The following is an 18,244-nucleotide window of genomic DNA, read 5'->3' as shown; positions in this document are numbered from 1 at the left end:
AGTGTACTGAGGGCATGGTATAGTGAGGGATACAGTGTACTGAGGGTATGGTATAGTGAGGGTTACAGTGTACTGAGGGTATGGTATAGTGAGGGATACAGTGTACTGAGGGTATGCTATAGTGAGGGATACAGTGTGCTGAGGGTATGGTTTAGTGAGGGATGCAGTATACTGAGGGTATGGTATAGTGAGGGACACAGTGTACTGAGGGTATGGTTTAGTGAGGGATACAGTGTACTGAGGGTATGGTATAGTGAGGGATATAGTGTACTGAGGGTATGGTATAGTGAGGGATACAGTGTACTGAGGGTACGGTTTAGTGAGGGATACAGTGTACTGAGGTTATGGTGTAGTCAGGGATACAGTGTACGGAGGGTATGGTATCGTGAGGGATACAGTTTGCTGAGGGTATGGTATAGTGAGGGATATAGTGTATTGAGGGTATGGTATCGTGAGGGATACAGTGTACTAACAGTCTGGTTTAGTGTGGGATGGAGTGTACAAAGGGTATGGTTTGTGAGGAATATCGTGTACTGATGGTTTGGTATGGTGTGGGATACAGTGCACTGGGAGTATGGTATAGTGAAGGATAAAGTCTACTGAGGGTATGGTATAGTGAAGGATACAGTGTACTGAGGGTATGGTATCGTGAGGGATACAGTGTACTGAGGGTAAGGTATCGTGAAGGATACAGTGTCCTGAGGGTATGGTATAGTGAGGGATACAGTGTACTGAGTGTATGGTATAGTGAGGGATACAGTGTACTGTGGGTATGGCATAGTGAGGGTTACAGTGTACTGAGGGTATGGTATCGTGAGGGATACAGTGTACTGAGGGTATGGTTATAGTAAGGGATACAGTGTGCTGAGGGTACGGTTTCGTGAGGGATACAGTGTACTGAGGGTATGGTGTAGTGAGGGATACAGTGTACGGAGGGTATGGTATAGTGAGGGATACAGTTTGCTGAGGGTATGGTATAGTGAGGGATATAGTGTATTGAGGGTATGGTATCGTGAGGGATACAGTGTACTAAGAGTATGGTATCGTGTGGGATGGAGTGTACAAAGGGTATGGTTTAGTGAGGAATATAGTGTGCTGATGGTTTGGTATGGTGTGGGATACAGTGCACTGGGAGTATGATATAGTGAAGGATAAAGTGTACTGAGGGTATGGTATCGTGAAGGATACAGTGTACTGAGGGTATGGTATAGTGAGGGATACCGTGCACTGGGAGTATGGTATCGTGAGGGAATCAGTGTACTGAGGGTATGGTATAGTGAGGGATACAATGTATCGAAGGCATGGTATAGTGAGGGATACAGTGTACTGAGGGTACGGTATAGTGAGGGATACAGTGTACTGAGGGTATGGTATGGTGAGGGATACAATGTATCGAAGGCATGGTATAGTGAGGGATACAGTGTACTGAGGGTGTGGTATAGTGAGGGATACAGTGTACTGAGGGTATGGTATAGTGAGGGATACAGTGTACTGAGGGTATGGTATAGTGAGGGATACAGTGTACTGATGTTATGGTATGGTGAGGGATACAGTGTACTGAGGGTATGGTATAGTGAGGGATACAGTGTACTGAGGGTATGGTATGGTGAGGGATACAGTGTACTGAGTGTATGGTATTGTGAGGGATACAGTGTACTGTGGGTATGGTATAGTGAGGGTTACAGTGTACTGAGGGTATGGTATCGTGAGGGATACAGTGTACTGAGGGTATGGTATAGTGAGGGATACAATGTGCTGAGTGTATGGTATAGTGAGGGATACAGTGTACTGAGGGTATGGTTTAGTGAGGGATGCAGTATACTGAGGGTATGGTTTAGTGAGGGATACAGTGTGCTGAGGGTACGGTTTAGTGAGGGATACAGTGTACTGAGGGTATGGTGTAGTGAGGGATACAGTGTACGGAGGGTATGGTATAGTGAGGGATACAGTTTGCTGAGGGTATGGTATAGTGAGGGATATAGTGTATTGAGGGTATGGTATCGTGAGGGATACAGTGTACTCAGAGTATGGTATCGTGTGGGATGGAGTGTACAAAGGGTATGGTTTAGTGAGGAATATAGTGTGCTGATGGTTTGGTATGGTGTGGGATACAGTGCACTGGGAGTATGATATAGTGAAGGATAAAGTGTACTGAGGGTATGGTATCGTGAAGGATACAGTGTACTGAGGGTATGGTATAGTGAGGGATACCGTGCACTGGGAGTATGGTATCGTGAGGGAATCAGTGTACTGAGGGTATGGTATAGTGAGGGATACAATGTATCGAAGGCATGGTATAGTGAGGGATACAGTGTACTGAGGGTACGGTATAGTGAGGGATACAGTGTACTGAGGGTATGGTATGGTGAGGGATACAATGTATCGAAGGCATGGTATAGTGAGGGATACAGTGTACTGAGGGTGTGGTATAGTGAGGGATACAGTGTACTGAGGGTATGGTATAGTGAGGGATTCAGTTGACTGAGGGTATGGTATAGTGAGGGATGCAGTGTACTGAGGGTATGGTATGGTGAGGGATACAGTGTACTGAGGGTATGGTATAGTGAGGGATACAGTGTACTGAGGGTATGGTGTAGTGAGGGATACAGTGTACTGAGGGATACAGTGTACTGAGGGTATGGTATAGTGAGGGATACAGTGTACTGAGGGTATGGTATAGTGAGGGATACAGTGTACTGAGGGTATGGTATAGTGAGGGATACAGTGTACTAAGGGTATGGTATCGTGAGGGATACAGTGTACTGAGGGTATGGTATAGTGAGGGATACAGTTGACTGAGGGTATGGTATAGTGAGGGATGCAGTGTACTGAGGGTATGGTATGGTGAGGGATACAGTGTACTGAGGGTATGGTATAGTGAGGGATACAGTATACTGAGGGTATGGTATAGTCAGGGATACAGTGTACTGAGGGTATGGTATCGTCAGGGATGCAAGGGGTGGATGAAATTGGTTGTGTGCAGTCATGCAGATTGGGCGATCGTGAATCGTCAGCCCGTTTTCCACCAGGCCTGATTTTACTTTCCACTGAAGTCAATAGAAAAGGAAATTGGGCATTGGTGTAAAACACGTGACGATTCACTATCGCCCTTTTTGCACTACCACCAAAGACCAGTTTTGCCATTGATGTGTTCGGGGTATGTTATGGTGAGGGATTCAGTGTATTGGGATGGTATGCTCAGCGATACATTATATGGAGGATATGGCATTATGAGGGATAAAGCACATTGTAGGTATGCTAAGGTGAGGGATATCATGTGTTCGGCATACAGTATATGTCAAGTGGTCCAGTGTCGTGTGCAGCAGAAGCCACTTTTTCCCAAGTGTTCATTTCATATTTCAATGAGGATTATTTTGGGAAATTGGAGCAACCTTTTCTATGTATGTGGATTTGAAAAATAACAGAGTTTACTTACTGATATCTTTGTGAATATATAGGCAAACAAAGAAAGTATAGCGATAAGAAAATGAATTCTTTTGCCTCCATATCGTTTTAGTAAATATTCAGGCATGGTGGTGACCTGCAGAGAAAGAATATGTTCATCTCAGGGCAACCATAAAAATTAGTAAATAACCAACAATCAGAAGTCCAGAGAGAGAGAGCAGAGGAAACAGACCAGGGTTTCTCTGCTCTCACATGAGCATAGCAACTTTGCTCAGATTGCTCTGATCTTGATCAGAGGTAGAAGCCTTTTTACCCCCCTCCCCAAACCTCCATCGGAGGCACTGGCCTTCCACCACAATCAGAGGCTGATGACCTGTCATCCCCATCAGTGAAAATAACCTTCTCTCCTCCTCGCCCATCAGAGGCAGCAACTTTCCCCTCCCCTCATGAGATAGTCATTCCCAATGGAAGCTGCAACCGTACACTGCCTCACAGGCAGTGACCTCACCCCCATCAGCGTTAATGATCTTATCTTTTCAGAAAGCATTGGTCTCTCTCCATCCAAAGAGTGAGAAAGGACATGATCTCGGACTTTATAATACAAAAAGGCCTGGATAATGTAGATGTAAGTAGATTTTTTAACTTAAGCTGTAATCAGAAGATAAGAGAGCATGAAGACAAGCCTGAGAAGGGTGGCCAGGGAAGGAAATGGAGTTAATGGCAAGGGTATGAGCTTTGCGGTGAGGGTTCAAGATAATGTCTTCAGTCTATCCAGTAGTTAGCTGTAGGAAGTTATGGCTCATCCAAGACTCCACGACATACAAGTAATCTGACAGCACAGAAGCAGTGAAGGAGTTGAGAGAGGTAGTGAGAGTGGAAAGATAAGTCATTGCTAGAGATGCTGTGGCTATGATTGAATAGGTAACAGTGGAACAAAGCAAGGGCATTCCCATGGAGCTGCACAACGGAGAAGAGTTGTTGGAGGAGAACAATGTGATCAACTGTGTCTTAGATGACAGAGAGATCAAGAAGGACATGGAAGGATAATGCACCATGCTCACAATCACCAAGAATTTAATTTGTGACTGGTTAGAGCTGCTTCATTGCTGTGGATCTCGGAGGAATAATACGTCCATGGAAAGGAAAGGGAGGTTGGAGATGGGGTGATAGTTAGTCTGGACAGTGAGGTTGAGGGCGGGATTTTTAAGGAAGGGGTCATAATGGCACTTTTAAGAAAGAAGAGTGACAGTGCCTGAGAAGCGAGAACCATTCCATCTACAAGAAGAGTTGGCATGGGAGCAAAGGAAAGATCTTGAGTGGTCAGGAGTTTAGAGCAAATGGGGTCGAGGGAGTAGGACGTAGGTCTTTTGGATGAGATGAACTTGGTGAGGGTGTAAGGTTGGAATTGGGGGAGAAACTAGAGAAAGGGAAGGGTTTAGGGTTTGAGTGAGTTGGGGACTGAAGAGGAGGTTTTGTTTAGAAGGCAAAGGGGAAGTGGGAAGAAGCAGAGGCAGCTGAACAGGTGGTGTGATAAAGAAATCCATGAGCTCCTTACATGTTTTATTAGAGGTTAGGGTGGAGGGGAAGGAGAGAGGGGTTTAAGGAGGTGGTTGGTAGTAGAAAAGAGGAACTTGGAGTTATCTTTGCCCTTCACAATGATCTTATAGTAGTGGGAGATTTTGGCAGAGGAGAGTGAGGACGTTGTAATCAAGCCAAACAGGAACTATAATACCGTTTAACAAGAAAACCACATAATTAATGGGCTGTTTCATAAAATATAATCGGCCACTGTTTTGCGGTAACTGAATAAATCAAACTCTAATTTTATTGCCTGGAATTACATGATCTTTACCAGTCTTTGGGGCCATATTTCATGGGGGTGAAATTGGTCTTTGGCAAAAATGCAAAACAGGTGATAACAAACCAGGCTGCTGATTCGATATTCCTTGTTACGAGCTTTTGCCAAAGACCAATTACCTTCCCCCCCCACCCCATAACCATCTATCTTTTGTTAAAATTGCTTTGAACATAATTCTCCATAACAGGTCTGTTCTTAGTATTTTGCAGAGTTCTGCTCAGCCATTCCATCACTGGGATCAGATTGTTTTAGAAATTGTAAAAAGTAGAAAGATCTTACCCCAGCTGAAATATATATGGGGAGAAAGAGCCACGCCAGAAACATCAGAGCATACATTCCCTAGAGAAAGAAAAAGAAAAGAAAATTACTACAGTAAAATCTTGTATTCCCTGGTGTTATAGCCTTATACTTTCCTCATCACCATGTTTTCAGAAGTAATTTCTCAAAGTATTCATGACAGACAAGACTGACAATTATTGAGGTCATAAGAACATAAGAAATAGGAGCAGGAGTGGGACATAGGGTGTCAATATTCAATTTCTTTATTTAAATCTAAAGAGAACAGTATTTTTCCAGGAACCAATAGCAAAACAATTCATTGTGTGCAGCAAGAGTTAAGCAGCTGCATTAATTAGCAGATGCAATGTTTAAAAGCTCTAGCTATGTTACATTCCCTTCACCCTGCTGACAGTAAGCTCCTACCTGCAGGATCACACTTAATGAGGCCAACATCACAAAATCCGGTAGGGTCAGCCCAGTGCAACTTCAGCAAGCACGAAGATCACTGTACTCCAGCCCTCACTTTAGCACTGGAAATCTCCCCTGACATTTAGGTCTAAGAATGGGAATAGTTTAGCTACAGAAATACTTCGCTGTGAAGTCTTGCCCTCTTGGGCATCTCCGATTTTAATCGCTCCACCATTGGCGGCCGTGCCTTCAGCTGCCTAGGTCCTAATCTCTGGAATTCCCTTCCTAAACCTCTCTGCCTCTCTCTCCTCCTTTAAGACGCTCCTTAAAACCTACCTCTTTGACCAAACTTTTGGTCACCTGTCCTAATATTTTCTTATGTGGCTCAGTGTTAAATTTTGTTTAATAACATTCTGTGAAGTGCCTTCCTAGTTTCAAACAGCTGGGCAATCAAACTGCCCATAACAATTATCTGCAGAAGGTCAGAGGGGTCTTTATGAATAAATCTGAGTCTTAATTGGTAAAGCAAACGCTGGAGTCACTGTACATGGATGGTACTGAGCAGATTCGCTGCACCTTGCCACTACATGTCACTTCCTGCAGTCTGCTTCCACTCTGCACCCCTGTGGCAGTGACATCTGATATTCATAGAAATCATGGAAAATTTACAGCATGGAAGGAGGCCATTCAGCCCATCATGTCCACGGCGGCCGAAAATGAGCCACCCAGCCTAATCCCACTTTCCAGCACTTGGTCCGTAGCCCTGTAGGTTACAACACTTCAGGTGCACATCCAGGCACTTTTTAAATGAGTTGAGGGTTTCTGCCTCTACCACCCTTTCAGGCAGTGAATTTCAGACCCCACCACCCTTTGGGTGAAAAAATATTTCCTCAGCTCCCCTCTAATCCTTCTACTAATTACTTTAAATCTATGCCCCCTGGTTATTGACTTCTCTGCTGAGGGAAGTATTGCCGTGATTGAACAAACATGCAAATTACACACAAACATATGAAAATAACTGGTCTATCTAGCCTGTCCCATATAGTTGTGATGTCCTTTGCATCACAATACAAACACTCCCTACCCACCCAGAGCCATGTAAAAAATTCTTTGTCTTCACTGTTGTCTTACTGGGCAGAGGAACTGTATCAGAAAGGACACCACATGGGGTTGACAGTAGTGAATGATTTAGCAAGGCTTCACTGACTGAATGCTTTGCTGTGATTTGAAGTTCTTTTACAAATAAAAATGTAAGTGTGTGAAATAACTTACACTCCACTCGTACACACTAACAGCAATTCCAGAGGATGCTCCACTCCCAGCCAATCCGATGAAATGGCCACTTCCCACATTGCTGGCAAACAGAGATGCTCCAATCTAATCCAAAAGAGAAGAAAGTCTCAGACCAGACAATGTCAAATGCTGGTCACCCAATGAAATCATGAGCTAAAATACTCACCGGCCACCAAGTCATGTTCCTTCCAGCCAAAAAGTAACCTTTGACAGTGCCCCTCTTTGTCTTGTACATAGCCTAACAGAGAAAATCAGAAACAACGCATCATTCTTAATCTAAGACAACTTTGTTCTAGACAGTGAAATGTTACAGATTACGGGTTTTCCCAAATTTAACGGCAGGACCTGATTTAACTTTTTTGAATCGGTTTCCTGGCCGCAGCCGGGGAAAATCCGGCCCCAGGAGTTAAATGTGAAATAGAGCTAAAATTTGAGGCACGTAGCCTCATTAAAATATTTTAAGGATGGACCTGCCTCTGGAAAGCAGGTTAGTCGCCTGCTCCCCACTCGCCTCTGTTAAAACTGGAAATGGGTGGGTTGGGATTGAGTTTCTCAAATTTTAATTTTTAATCCCCCCCCATGCCCATCCTGGGGGGTTAAAATTAACAGGATGAGGGAATAATAGGAGATCCACCTGTCTTATTAGCAAGAATTACTGTAATCATTGATCAAAACTGGATATTTCATTAAATTTAACTATGGGCCACTGAAGAACTGATTATTATTTAAATTAAGTTATATAATGAAATTGCTTCCTGAATGCTACAGTTGAACAGTGAGAGCTGACAACATTGGTGGAGAATTGCCTGGAAGCGGTTATTGATCCCACTAATATGAGGCAGTAAAGGAATTGGAACATCTTTGGAGATTTTAGTTTTTTAAATAACACTTCATCTCTTCAGATTGTAATCTTTTAAAAATGTTGGGCTCTCCAATGGCTGAGTGGATTAGGGTGCTGCTTATTGCAGCACTGAGCCATGCAGACCATGAGAGTTCCAGGCACAATCCCCAGTCTGTGCTGAGCTGGCTGATCTCAGGTGGAGCAGCAATAGGGGTGAAAAGGACCTTAAATGTTCTTTGTTTAGGGAGAAGAAAAATTAGCCAGGATTTCCCCTCCTCATCGTTATCCAATGGTCCCCATGCAGAAAGTGTATGGTCCCGATATCAACAGGGAGGCGGGGAGGGTGCTTGGAGGATGCAGGGAGGGTGCGGGGTAGCGCCGGGAGGGTGCTAGGAGGGTGCGGGGAGGATGCGGAGCAGTGCGAGGAGTGTGCGGGGCAGTGCGGGGAGGGTGTGGGGCAGTGCGGGGAGGGTGCAGGGAGGGTGTGGGGAGGCTGCGGGGAAGTGCGGTGAGGCTGCGGGGCAGTGCGGGGAGGTATGCGGGGCAGTGCGGGGAGGCTGCGGGGCAGTGCGGGGAGGCTGCGGGGCAGTGCGGGGAGGTATGTGGGGCAGTGCGGGGAGGTATGTGGGGCAGTGCGGGGAGGCTGCGGGGCAGTGCGGGGAGGCTGCGGGGCAGTGCGGGGAGGCTGCGGGGCAGTGCGGGGAGGTATGTGGGGCAGTGCGGGGAGGCTGCGGGGCAGTGCGGGGAGGCTGCGGGGCAGTGCGGGGAGGTATGTGGGGCAGTGCGGGGAGGTATGCGGGGCAGTGCGGGGAGGCTGCGGGGCAGTGCGTGGAGGTATGAGGGGCAGTGCGTGGAGGTATGAGGGGCAGTGCGGGGAGGCTGCGGGGCAGTGCGGGGAGGCTGCGGGGCAGTGCGGGGAGGTATGCGGGGCAGTGCGGGGAGGCTGCGGGGCAGTGCGGGGAGGTATGCGGGGCAGTGCGGGGAGGTATGCGGGGCAGTGCGGCGAGGCTGCGGGGCAGTGCGGGGAGGTATGAGGGGCAGTGCGGGGAGGCTGCGGGGCAGTGCGGGGAGGCTGCGGGAAGGGCGCGGGGAAAACTCGGCCTTTTGCGGAAGCCTCATCAATGGCCTGATTTGTATTAGTGAAATTTTAAACGAGAATGGGGTCAGGTCGATCGATCCTGATATTTTAACCCCCCGACCCTCTCCCGCCCCTCTGGGAGGGAGTTAAAATCAAGGCCAATGTGTCTGGAAATTGGGTAACAGGTCGGACTCAGTTGTTATGCACCACTGTGGTCAAATAGCTTCCAACAATCACTTCTTGGCTCACACATAAAGGATGGCACCTTGCCGCTGACCTTGGAATGGCCCCGGGCAGGAAGCAAGAAAAGGGAACAAATTGGAAAAATAAAAATTACTGATTGGTATTTTACCGTGGTAGAAGTTGTGGAGCTGGGGTGAAGTCTCTGCTGGCAGCTATTTTATTCAGACACTGGTTTCGTTGATTGTTGTTGAGGGACCTCAGTATTTATGAATCTGCCAGTGAACACTACACATTCCATCGTACACAGTTAGAACAAAGAGTTCACCAATGAGCTGGTGCTCATAATAAAACCAACAATTGTTAATTCAGCTTGCTCAGTTTATCAGGTTCTGCAACTGAACTGAGACCAACCATTTCCCCCAATTAGCTCATCAATGTTCACATGTTAAAAAAAAATGAACTTTTAAGAAAGACAGAAAACAGTAAGGGCCCAAGATTCCTGGAGGTTTACCCTGCCACATGTGTGATGGAATAGAACCTCCACCTGCCTTAGCCCCAGGCCAGAGACCCTGTCACAGGGACAGGCTGAGGCAGGCCACCTACACCTCAAGGACATATTAACGCGCCTGACCTGGGCCACTGCGGGAATGTGGGTGCACCGTCCTGCCACTCCCTTGGCGAAGAGGAACCCTTAATGAGAAGTAGCTTCTTCTAGTCCTCTGCTGCTAGTGGAACAAGTGGGCGCCTTGAGGAAGGTAACCGATCCCCTCCACGATCAATTATCTTTCCCAAATAAAGGGTTGGGGCCTGTTTATGGGCCTGAGTAGGACTCATATCAGCAAGAGGAAGGGGAACAGCCAGAAGTCGTGGTCCATGTTGGAACCAATGACATAGGTAGAAAAAGGGTTGAGGTCCTGCAGTCACAGTTTCAGGAGCTAGCAAAAAGATTGAAGAACAGGACAGCAAAGGTGGTAATCTCTGGATTACTCCAAGTGCCACATGCTAGTGAGCACAGAAACAGGAAGACAGTGCAGGTGAATGCGGGGCTGGAGAAGTGGTGCAGGAGGGAGGACATCAGATTCCTGGGGCAATGGGACCAATCCAGTGGCAGGAGAGACCTGTACAAGCCGGATGGGTTGCATCTGAACAGGACTGGGACCAATATCCTCGCAGGGAGGTTAACTGGTGCTTTGGGGGAGGGTTTAAACTAATTTCACTGGGGGAAGGGAACCAAGAGGTAGCAGCAGAGAGGAGAGACAAGGTGCATAAAAAACTAGGAGGGACAAATAGCAACAGAATAAAGAATAGTGTAGAAAGAGCAGGAATTAGATGGAGGAAAAAAGCAAAGCAAACTAGCAAGGTGTTGGAATGCTTGTGTGTTAATGCGAGGAGTGTTACAAATAAGGTTGATGAGCTGCAGGCACAAGTTTCTACATGGGGTTATAACAGATACATGGCTTAAACATGGGCAGGAGTGGGAATTAAATATTTCTGACTACAATATGTTCAGGAGGGATAGGGAAGGAAAAAAGAAAGGAGAGGAGGGGTGACAGTATTCATCAAGGATAATATTATAGTTCTACAGAGGGACAGTATATGAGAGGGTTCAAAGAATGAATCTATTACTGGAATGGTTCCACTTCAGTTACATGGATAGACTGGAGAAGCTGGAGTTGTTCTTAGAGCAGAGAAGGTTAAGAGGAGATTTAATAGAAGTGTTCAAAATCATGAAGGGTTTAGATAGAGTAAATAAAGAGAAACTGATTCCATTGGCGGAAGGGTCGAGAACCAGAGGACACAGATTTAAGGTGATTGGCAAAAGAACCAAAGGTGACATGAGGAAAAACGTTTTTACACAGCGAGTAGTTTATGATCTGGAATGTGCTGCCTGAAGGGGTGGTGGAAGCAAATTCAATCGTGGCTTTCAAAAAGGAATTGGATAAATACTTGAAGGGAAAAAATTTGCAGGGCTACGGGGAAAGAGCAGGGGAATGGGACTAACTGGATTGCTCTTACAAAGAGCCCACACAGGCTCGATGGGCCGAATGGCCTCGTTCTGTGCTGTAACAATTCTATGATTCTATTTGGTTAGAGTTAAGGAACACAAAAAGAGCTGTTACATTGCTGGGTGTTTACTATCGACCCCCAAATAATGAGGAGGAGATAGAGGAGCAAATCTGTTGGCAAATTTCAGAGAAATGTAAAAATAATAGAGCAGTAATAGTCGGGGACTTCAAATACCCCAATATAGACTGGGGAAAAAACAATGTAAAGAGCATGGAGAATGAAGAATTCCTAAAATGTGTACAGGAGAACTTTCTTAATCAGTATGTTTCTAGCTCAACATGGAAGGAAGCTGTGCTGGATCTAGTTCCAGGGAATGAAGAAGGGCAAGTGGAGTGTGTTTCATTGGGAGAATATCTGGCTAATAGTGATCATAGTATAATTAGGTTTAAAGTAGTTACAGAAAGGGATAAAGAAAAATTGAAGGAGAAAGTACCCAACTGGAAAGAGCCAATTTCAATGATTTGAGAAGGGATCTAGCACAGGTGGACTGGAAACAAAGATTGGCCAAGAAAACAGTAAATGAGCAATGGCAGGCCTTCAAGGCGGAGATAGTTGAGGACCAAACCAAGCATATTCCCATAAGGAGGAAAAATAGGGCATCTAAAGCTAGAGCTCCCTGAATAAGAAAGGAATTAGAGGTTAAACTAAAACAGAAAAAGGAAGTTTATGACAAATATCAGATACAGAATACTGTAGAAAGGCAGGCAGAGTACAGAGAGTACAGGGGGGAATTGAAAAAGGATTATAAGAAGGGCAAAGAGAGAATATGAGAAAAGATTAGCGGGTAATATAAAAGGGAACCCAAAAATCTTTTATAAACATATAAGAAGTAAAAGGATAGTTAAAGGATTGGTGGGGCCAATTAGTGACAAAGAAGGAAAGCTTCTTGTGGAGGCAGAGGGTGTGATTGAGGTATTAAATGAGTACTTTGCATCTGTCTTCACAAAAGAAGAGGATGAAGTTAATGTCGCAGTAGAGGTGGAGGGAATAGAGATATTGGATAGGATAAAAATCGATAGAAAGGAGGTGTTAAATAGGTTGGCATCACTCAAAGTTAACAAGTCACCCAGTCCAGATGGGATGCATCCTAGGTTGCTGAGGGAAGTATGGGTGGAGATAGCAGAAGCTCTGAGCACAATCTTTCAATCCTCCTTGGATACGGGAGTGATGACAGGGGACTGTAAGATTGCAAATGTTACACCCCATTCAAAAAAGGGGAGAGGGATAAACCTGGTTACTACAGGCCAGTCAATCTATCGTCAGTGGTGGGAAAACTAATAGAGACCACTGTCAAGGACAAAATTAATTCTCACCTGGAGAAGCATGGGACATAAGGGACAGCCAGCACAGATTTGTTAAAGGCAAATCATATCCGACTAACCTGATTGACTTCTTTGATGAAGTAACAGAGAGGGTTGATGAAGGTAGTGCAGCAGATGTTGTATATATGGACTTTCAAACGGCAGTTGATAAAGTATCACAAAACAGACTTATTCAGAAAATAGAACCACATGGGGTTGAAGGGACGGTTGTAACTTGGGTACATAATTGGCTAAGGGATAGGAGGCAGAGAGTAGTGGTGAATGGATGTTTTTCTGACTGTCGGTATTAGGACCATTGCTTTTCTTGTTCTTTTTTATTCGTTCATGGGATGTGGGCATCGCTGGCGAGGCCGGCATTTATTGCCCATCCCTAATTGCCCTTGAGAAGGTGGTGGTCAGCCGCCTTCTTGAACCGCTGCAGTCCGTGTGGTGAAGGTTCTCCCGCAGTGCTGTTAGGAAGGGAGTTCCAGGATTTTGACCCAGCGATGATGAAGGAACGGCGATATATTTCCAAGTCGGGATGGTGTGTGACTTGGAGGGGAACGTGCAGGTGGTGTTGTTCCCATGTACCTGCTGCTCTTGTCCTTCTAGGAGGTCGAGGTCACGGGTTTGGGAGGTGCTGTCGAAGAAGCCTTGGCGAGTTGCTGCAGTGCATCCTGTGGATGGTACACACTGCAGCCACTGTGCGCCGGCGGTGAAGGGAGTGAATGTTTAGGGTGGTGGATGGGGTGCCAATCAAGCGGCTGCTTTGTCCTGGATGGTGTCGAGCTTCTTGAGTGTTGTTGGAGCTGCACTCATCCAGGCAAGTGGAGAGTATTCCATCACACTGCTGACTTGTGCCTTGTAGATGGTGGAAAGGCTTTGGGGAGTCAGGAGGTGAGTCACTCGCCGCAGAATACCCAGCCTCTTGTTATATATAAATGACCTGGACTTGGGTATAGGGAATACAATTTCAAAGTTTGCGGATGATATAAAACTTGGCAACGTAGTAAATAGTGAGGAGGTTAGTTGCAGACTTCAGGAGGACATAGACAGACTGGTGAAATGGGCAGACACATGGCAGATGCAATTTAATGTGGATAAGTGTGAAATGATGCAGTTTGGGAGGAACAACACGGAGAGGCAATATAATCTAAATGGGACTATTTTGAGGGGGTTCAAGAGCAGAGGGACTTGCGGGTGCATATTCACAAATCTTTGAAGGTGGCAGGGCAAGTTGATAAGGTGGTTAAGAAAGTGTATGGGATACTTGGATTTTTAAATAGGGGCATTGAATACAAAAACAAGGAAGTCATGTTAAACCTTTACAAATCACTGGTTAGGCCTCAGCTAAAGTATTGTGTACAATTCTGGGCACCACACTTTAGGAAGGATGTCAAGGCCTTGGAGAGGGTTCAGAGGTGATTTACCAGGATGATGTCAGAGATGAGGGACTTCAGTTATGTGGAGAGATTGGAGAAGCTGGGATTGTTGTCCTTAGAGCAGAGAAGGTTAATGGGAGACCTAATAGAGGTATTCAAAATTATGAGGAGTTTTGATAAAGTAAGTCGGGAGAAACTGTTTCCTCTGGCAAGTGGGTCGGTAACCAGAAGTCATAGATTTAAAATAACTGGCAAATAACTAGGTGGGAAATTAGGAGAAATTTTTTCACAGAAGGTTGTTAAGATCTGGAACACACGACCTGAAAGGGAGGTGGAAGCACATTTTATGGGAACTTTCAAAAGGTAATTGGTCATCTTGAAGAGGACTAATTTGCCGGGTTATAGGGGAAAAGTTGGGGTGTGCGACTAAATTGGACAGCTCTTTCAAAGAGCCGGCACAGGCACGACAGGCCAAAAGGCCTCCTTCTGTATTGTAAGATTCTATGATTCTAGTTCCACAGAAGCCCTAGGAAAGTGTGAAAAATGGAAAGCCTGAGAACACCCCCAGACATGCCCCTTTGATTGAAGTTAGGCGGGCAGAAGATCTACCCATGGCATCCACCTCAACGGAAAATGGCCGCAAGCAAAAAATGAAGCAAAATCCCAGGGGATTTAGGATCCACCCCAAATTCCAGCCGTAGTTGCCCCATCCCCCTGATTCGTCTGCTCTATATCCGTGATCTGGGCCGGAATTTTGGGGTCCAAATGTTAAGGTGCATGCTTAATCTCTGCAACTGTTGATTTTCAAGCAAGCTCCTGATGGTGGGGCTACCTCTTTAAAGGAATGTAGAAGAAGAATTTTTAATCAAGAGTGTGTTTTCAACCAGGACAGTTTAGTGACTAGACAGACTGAGACCTTACCCAGAATCCTACAATCAAGACAAATAGGATGTATACGATCAGGATAGCAGTATCAGCATCATTTAGTTTTGTGTGCCCGATCACACATTCTTCAGGGTCGACCGTGCTGGCAGGGCTCTGTGTTGTCATCTTCATTTAAGCCTTGACAATAAAATGAAAATCAAATAGCTTTATATAACTAGAATATAAACAAAAATGGACTTTGTTCCTCCCCAATTTCCTCCCTTTCTTCCCTGAGGGCATTGATTCCCAGCAGGGGTACAGTTCCTACAGCATCGAGATTCTCGCCCAAGTGGCAGTTTTTCATCTGTGCGTCGTCATAGTGAGTGTCAGCAGGCTATTTGACTATTAAGGATTCAACAGCCAAGGCTGATCTTGTCCTCACCTGAAATCAATGTATATACACTCTCCAGCACTCACTGGATAGTGATCAGGAGAAGGAGCCCTGGCTGATTTTCCCCTCCTCAACGCAATGGCACTGAGACCAGTTATAGATCCCCAACCCCCACCTCAGCTGATATAATCTAATTTAGCACAGACCGGGAGTTAAATCTGGATCCTTCCTAGTCTATGAGACTCAGTTACGCACTGAATAAAACTGCCAACCATCAGAGTATTCTAATTCTTTACATTTAGATATATATCATAACAACAGCAACAACAATCTGCATTATTATGGTGCTTTTCAGGTAGGAAGATGCCCTGAGGCACTTCGTACAGGCGTTAAGAAAATGGATGCAACACCAAAAAAGGGGATATTAGGAGGGGCGAACAAAAGCTTGGTCAAAGAGATGGGTTTTAAGTAAGTTCTTAAAAGAGGAGACGTTTAGGGAGGAATTACCAGAGTGTGCAGCGTGGGTGGCTGAAGGCACAGCTGTCAATAGTGGGGCATAGGAAGGAGGAAGAGGCCAGAGTCAGAGGAGCAGAGAGTTCAGGGTGGGCTAGGATTGGAGGGAGTTACAAAGATAGGCAGGGGTGAGGCCAGGATGGGATTGAATCACAAGGATGAGAATTTTTAATTGGCAGCATTGGGAACCAATGTAGGTCAGCAAGGATAGGGTTGATGGGTGACCAGAACTTGGTACAGGATAGGATATGGCAGCAGAATTTTGGATGAGCTGAAGTTTGTGGAGGGTGGACGATGGGTGATTACCTTGAGATCATTGGAACAGTCCAGGCTGGAGGTGACAAATACATGGATGAGGGTAACAACAGCAGATGGGCTGAAGTAGGGATGGAGGCCAGTTATGTAATGGAGGTGGAAGTAGGCAGTCTTTGTGATGGAGAGGATATTGGGATGGAAGCTCAGCTTGAGTCAAACAGAGCGTCCAGGTTCTGAACAGTATGGTTCAGCCTGAGACAGTGGGCAGGAAGAGGGATGAAATTAGTGGCAAGGATACAGAGCTTGTGACAGGAGTCAAAATGATGGATTCAGTCTTCCCACTGATTAACTGGAGGAAACAGACTAGCAGTCTGACAACACAGAGGCAAGGAAGGGGTGAAGAGAGGTGGTAGAGAGGCAGAGCTGTGAAACTTGATTCCATGTCTGCGGATGATGTTGTCAAGGGGCAGCATGCAGATGAGGAAGAAAGGGAGCTAAGAATATATCTTTGGGGGACTAAAGAGATAATGGCACGGGGCAGGAAAGGAAGCCATTTCTGAAGATGCTCTGGTTATGATCGGATAGACAATAATGGAATCAAGCAATGGCAATCCCACTGAGCCGGACGACATAAGAAAGCGTTGGAGATGGAATGGTATGTTCAACCATGTCAAAGGCTACAGATTTCGAAGAAGGGATAATGCACAATCACAGAGGATGTCATTTGTGATTTTAGTTAGGGCCATTTCAGTGCTGTGGCAGAGGTGGAAATCTGAGAGATTCAAACAGAGAGTTGCGGTAAAGATGGTCATGGATTTAAGAGGCAACAAATTCAAGGGAGCAGGAAGTGGGTCTCGGATAAGATGAGCTCAAAGAAGGCAAGAAGCACAGGTTCGGGTCCAGGACAGCAGGGGAGCCCGAGGGCTGATTTGTTGGTGGGCAAGAGGAATGGGGCTGAATGGACGGTCTCAATCTTAGTGACAAAGAAGTCCATGAGCTCCTTGCATTTGTTGTTGGGGTGGAGGGTGGAGGGGTAGTGGAGAGGGTTTAAAGAGGCAGTTTGTAATCAAGAAAAAAAGCCTTTGCACTCCAGGATGACCCTGGAGTAGTGGATGGTTTTGGCAGGGGAGAGTGATGTGATTCAGCCAGACGGATGGCTAAACCAGTTGTGTGCCAGATAAACTTAAGTCTGCACCCATATCTAACAATTAACCCTGAATTGGAATAAGCGGCTTACTGGAGGATACATGGGGTGCCCACAATGTTCTTCTGTCACCTCAGAAATCCAGAGATAGATTCAGAATTCTTGGTGCCCTAAAAAAAAAGACTTGCATTTATAAAGCGCCTTTCACAACCTCAGGACATCCCAAAGTGCTTTACAGCTAATTAAGTACTATTTGAAGTGTAGCCACTGTTGTAACATAGGAAACACGGCAGCCAATTTGCGCACAGCAAGGTCCCACAAACAGCAATGTGATAATGATCAGATAATCTGTTTTTTAGTAATGTTGGTTGAGAGATAAATATTGGTCAGGACACCGGAGAAAACTTCTGTTCTTCTTAGAAATAGTGCCAGGCGATCTTTTAAGTCCACCTGAGAGGGTGGACGGGGCCTTGGTTTAACGTCTTATCTGAAAGACAGCGCCTCCGACAGTGCAGCACTCCCTCAGTACTATAATAAATTGAATAGCCAGGTGGTGAAGGATAGAATACTAGAGCCTGGTCTTCGGTTGCTTCTAAGCCTTTATTCACAGAGCTCACCCTTACACATGGTGCACCCCCTAGATAAGCTTCCTCCTGTAAATGGACACAAGAGAGTCCCCAATTGATACCCACCACCTGAATACAATTAACACTAATTGATATAAACTATATGGAAACAATTAACAGATTCCCTTCTCTTTAAATAAAATTTTAAAAAATTTAATTTTATATATACAATAGCAACAAAATTTCAAAAATTAAAAGCTTCCATACTCTGTACAACTTATACCACTCAAAGCATTACATTGTGAGGCGACCCTTCTCCAGGACCCTTAATAATTTCTTCGTACATGTACTTCTTTTAGTAAAACAATCCGACAGTTGATGGCTTGAATCCAGCCATTTAATTTTAGAGATTTCCT

At 45.5% G+C, this 18,244-nt stretch overlaps 1 protein-coding gene across 1 annotated transcript in view; it reads right to left on the bottom strand.

The window, feature by feature from the left end:
- Positions 1 to 17,541, bottom strand: part of LOC137340509 (sodium/myo-inositol cotransporter 2-like) — a 151,054-nt gene extending 133,513 nt beyond the window's left edge. Inside the window, exons 1-6 of the mRNA XM_068002999.1 lie at positions 17,356 to 17,541; positions 15,017 to 15,157; positions 7,410 to 7,481; positions 7,223 to 7,327; positions 5,543 to 5,602; positions 3,437 to 3,541 (exon numbers count right to left, since the gene is read on the bottom strand). Coding sequence (XP_067859100.1) covers positions 3,437 to 3,541; positions 5,543 to 5,602; positions 7,223 to 7,327; positions 7,410 to 7,481; positions 15,017 to 15,151 — 477 coding nt within the window. The 5' untranslated portion in view covers positions 15,152 to 15,157; positions 17,356 to 17,541. The remainder of the gene's footprint in view (positions 1 to 3,436; positions 3,542 to 5,542; positions 5,603 to 7,222; positions 7,328 to 7,409; positions 7,482 to 15,016; positions 15,158 to 17,355) is intronic.
- Positions 17,542 to 18,244: the final 703 nt, after the last annotated feature.

Source organism: Heptranchias perlo, chromosome 22 (assembly GCF_035084215.1).
Source record: "Heptranchias perlo isolate sHepPer1 chromosome 22, sHepPer1.hap1, whole genome shotgun sequence".
Taxonomy (NCBI): Eukaryota; Metazoa; Chordata; class Chondrichthyes; order Hexanchiformes; family Hexanchidae; genus Heptranchias; species Heptranchias perlo.
This window is presented reverse-complemented; position numbering and strand designations above follow the sequence as displayed.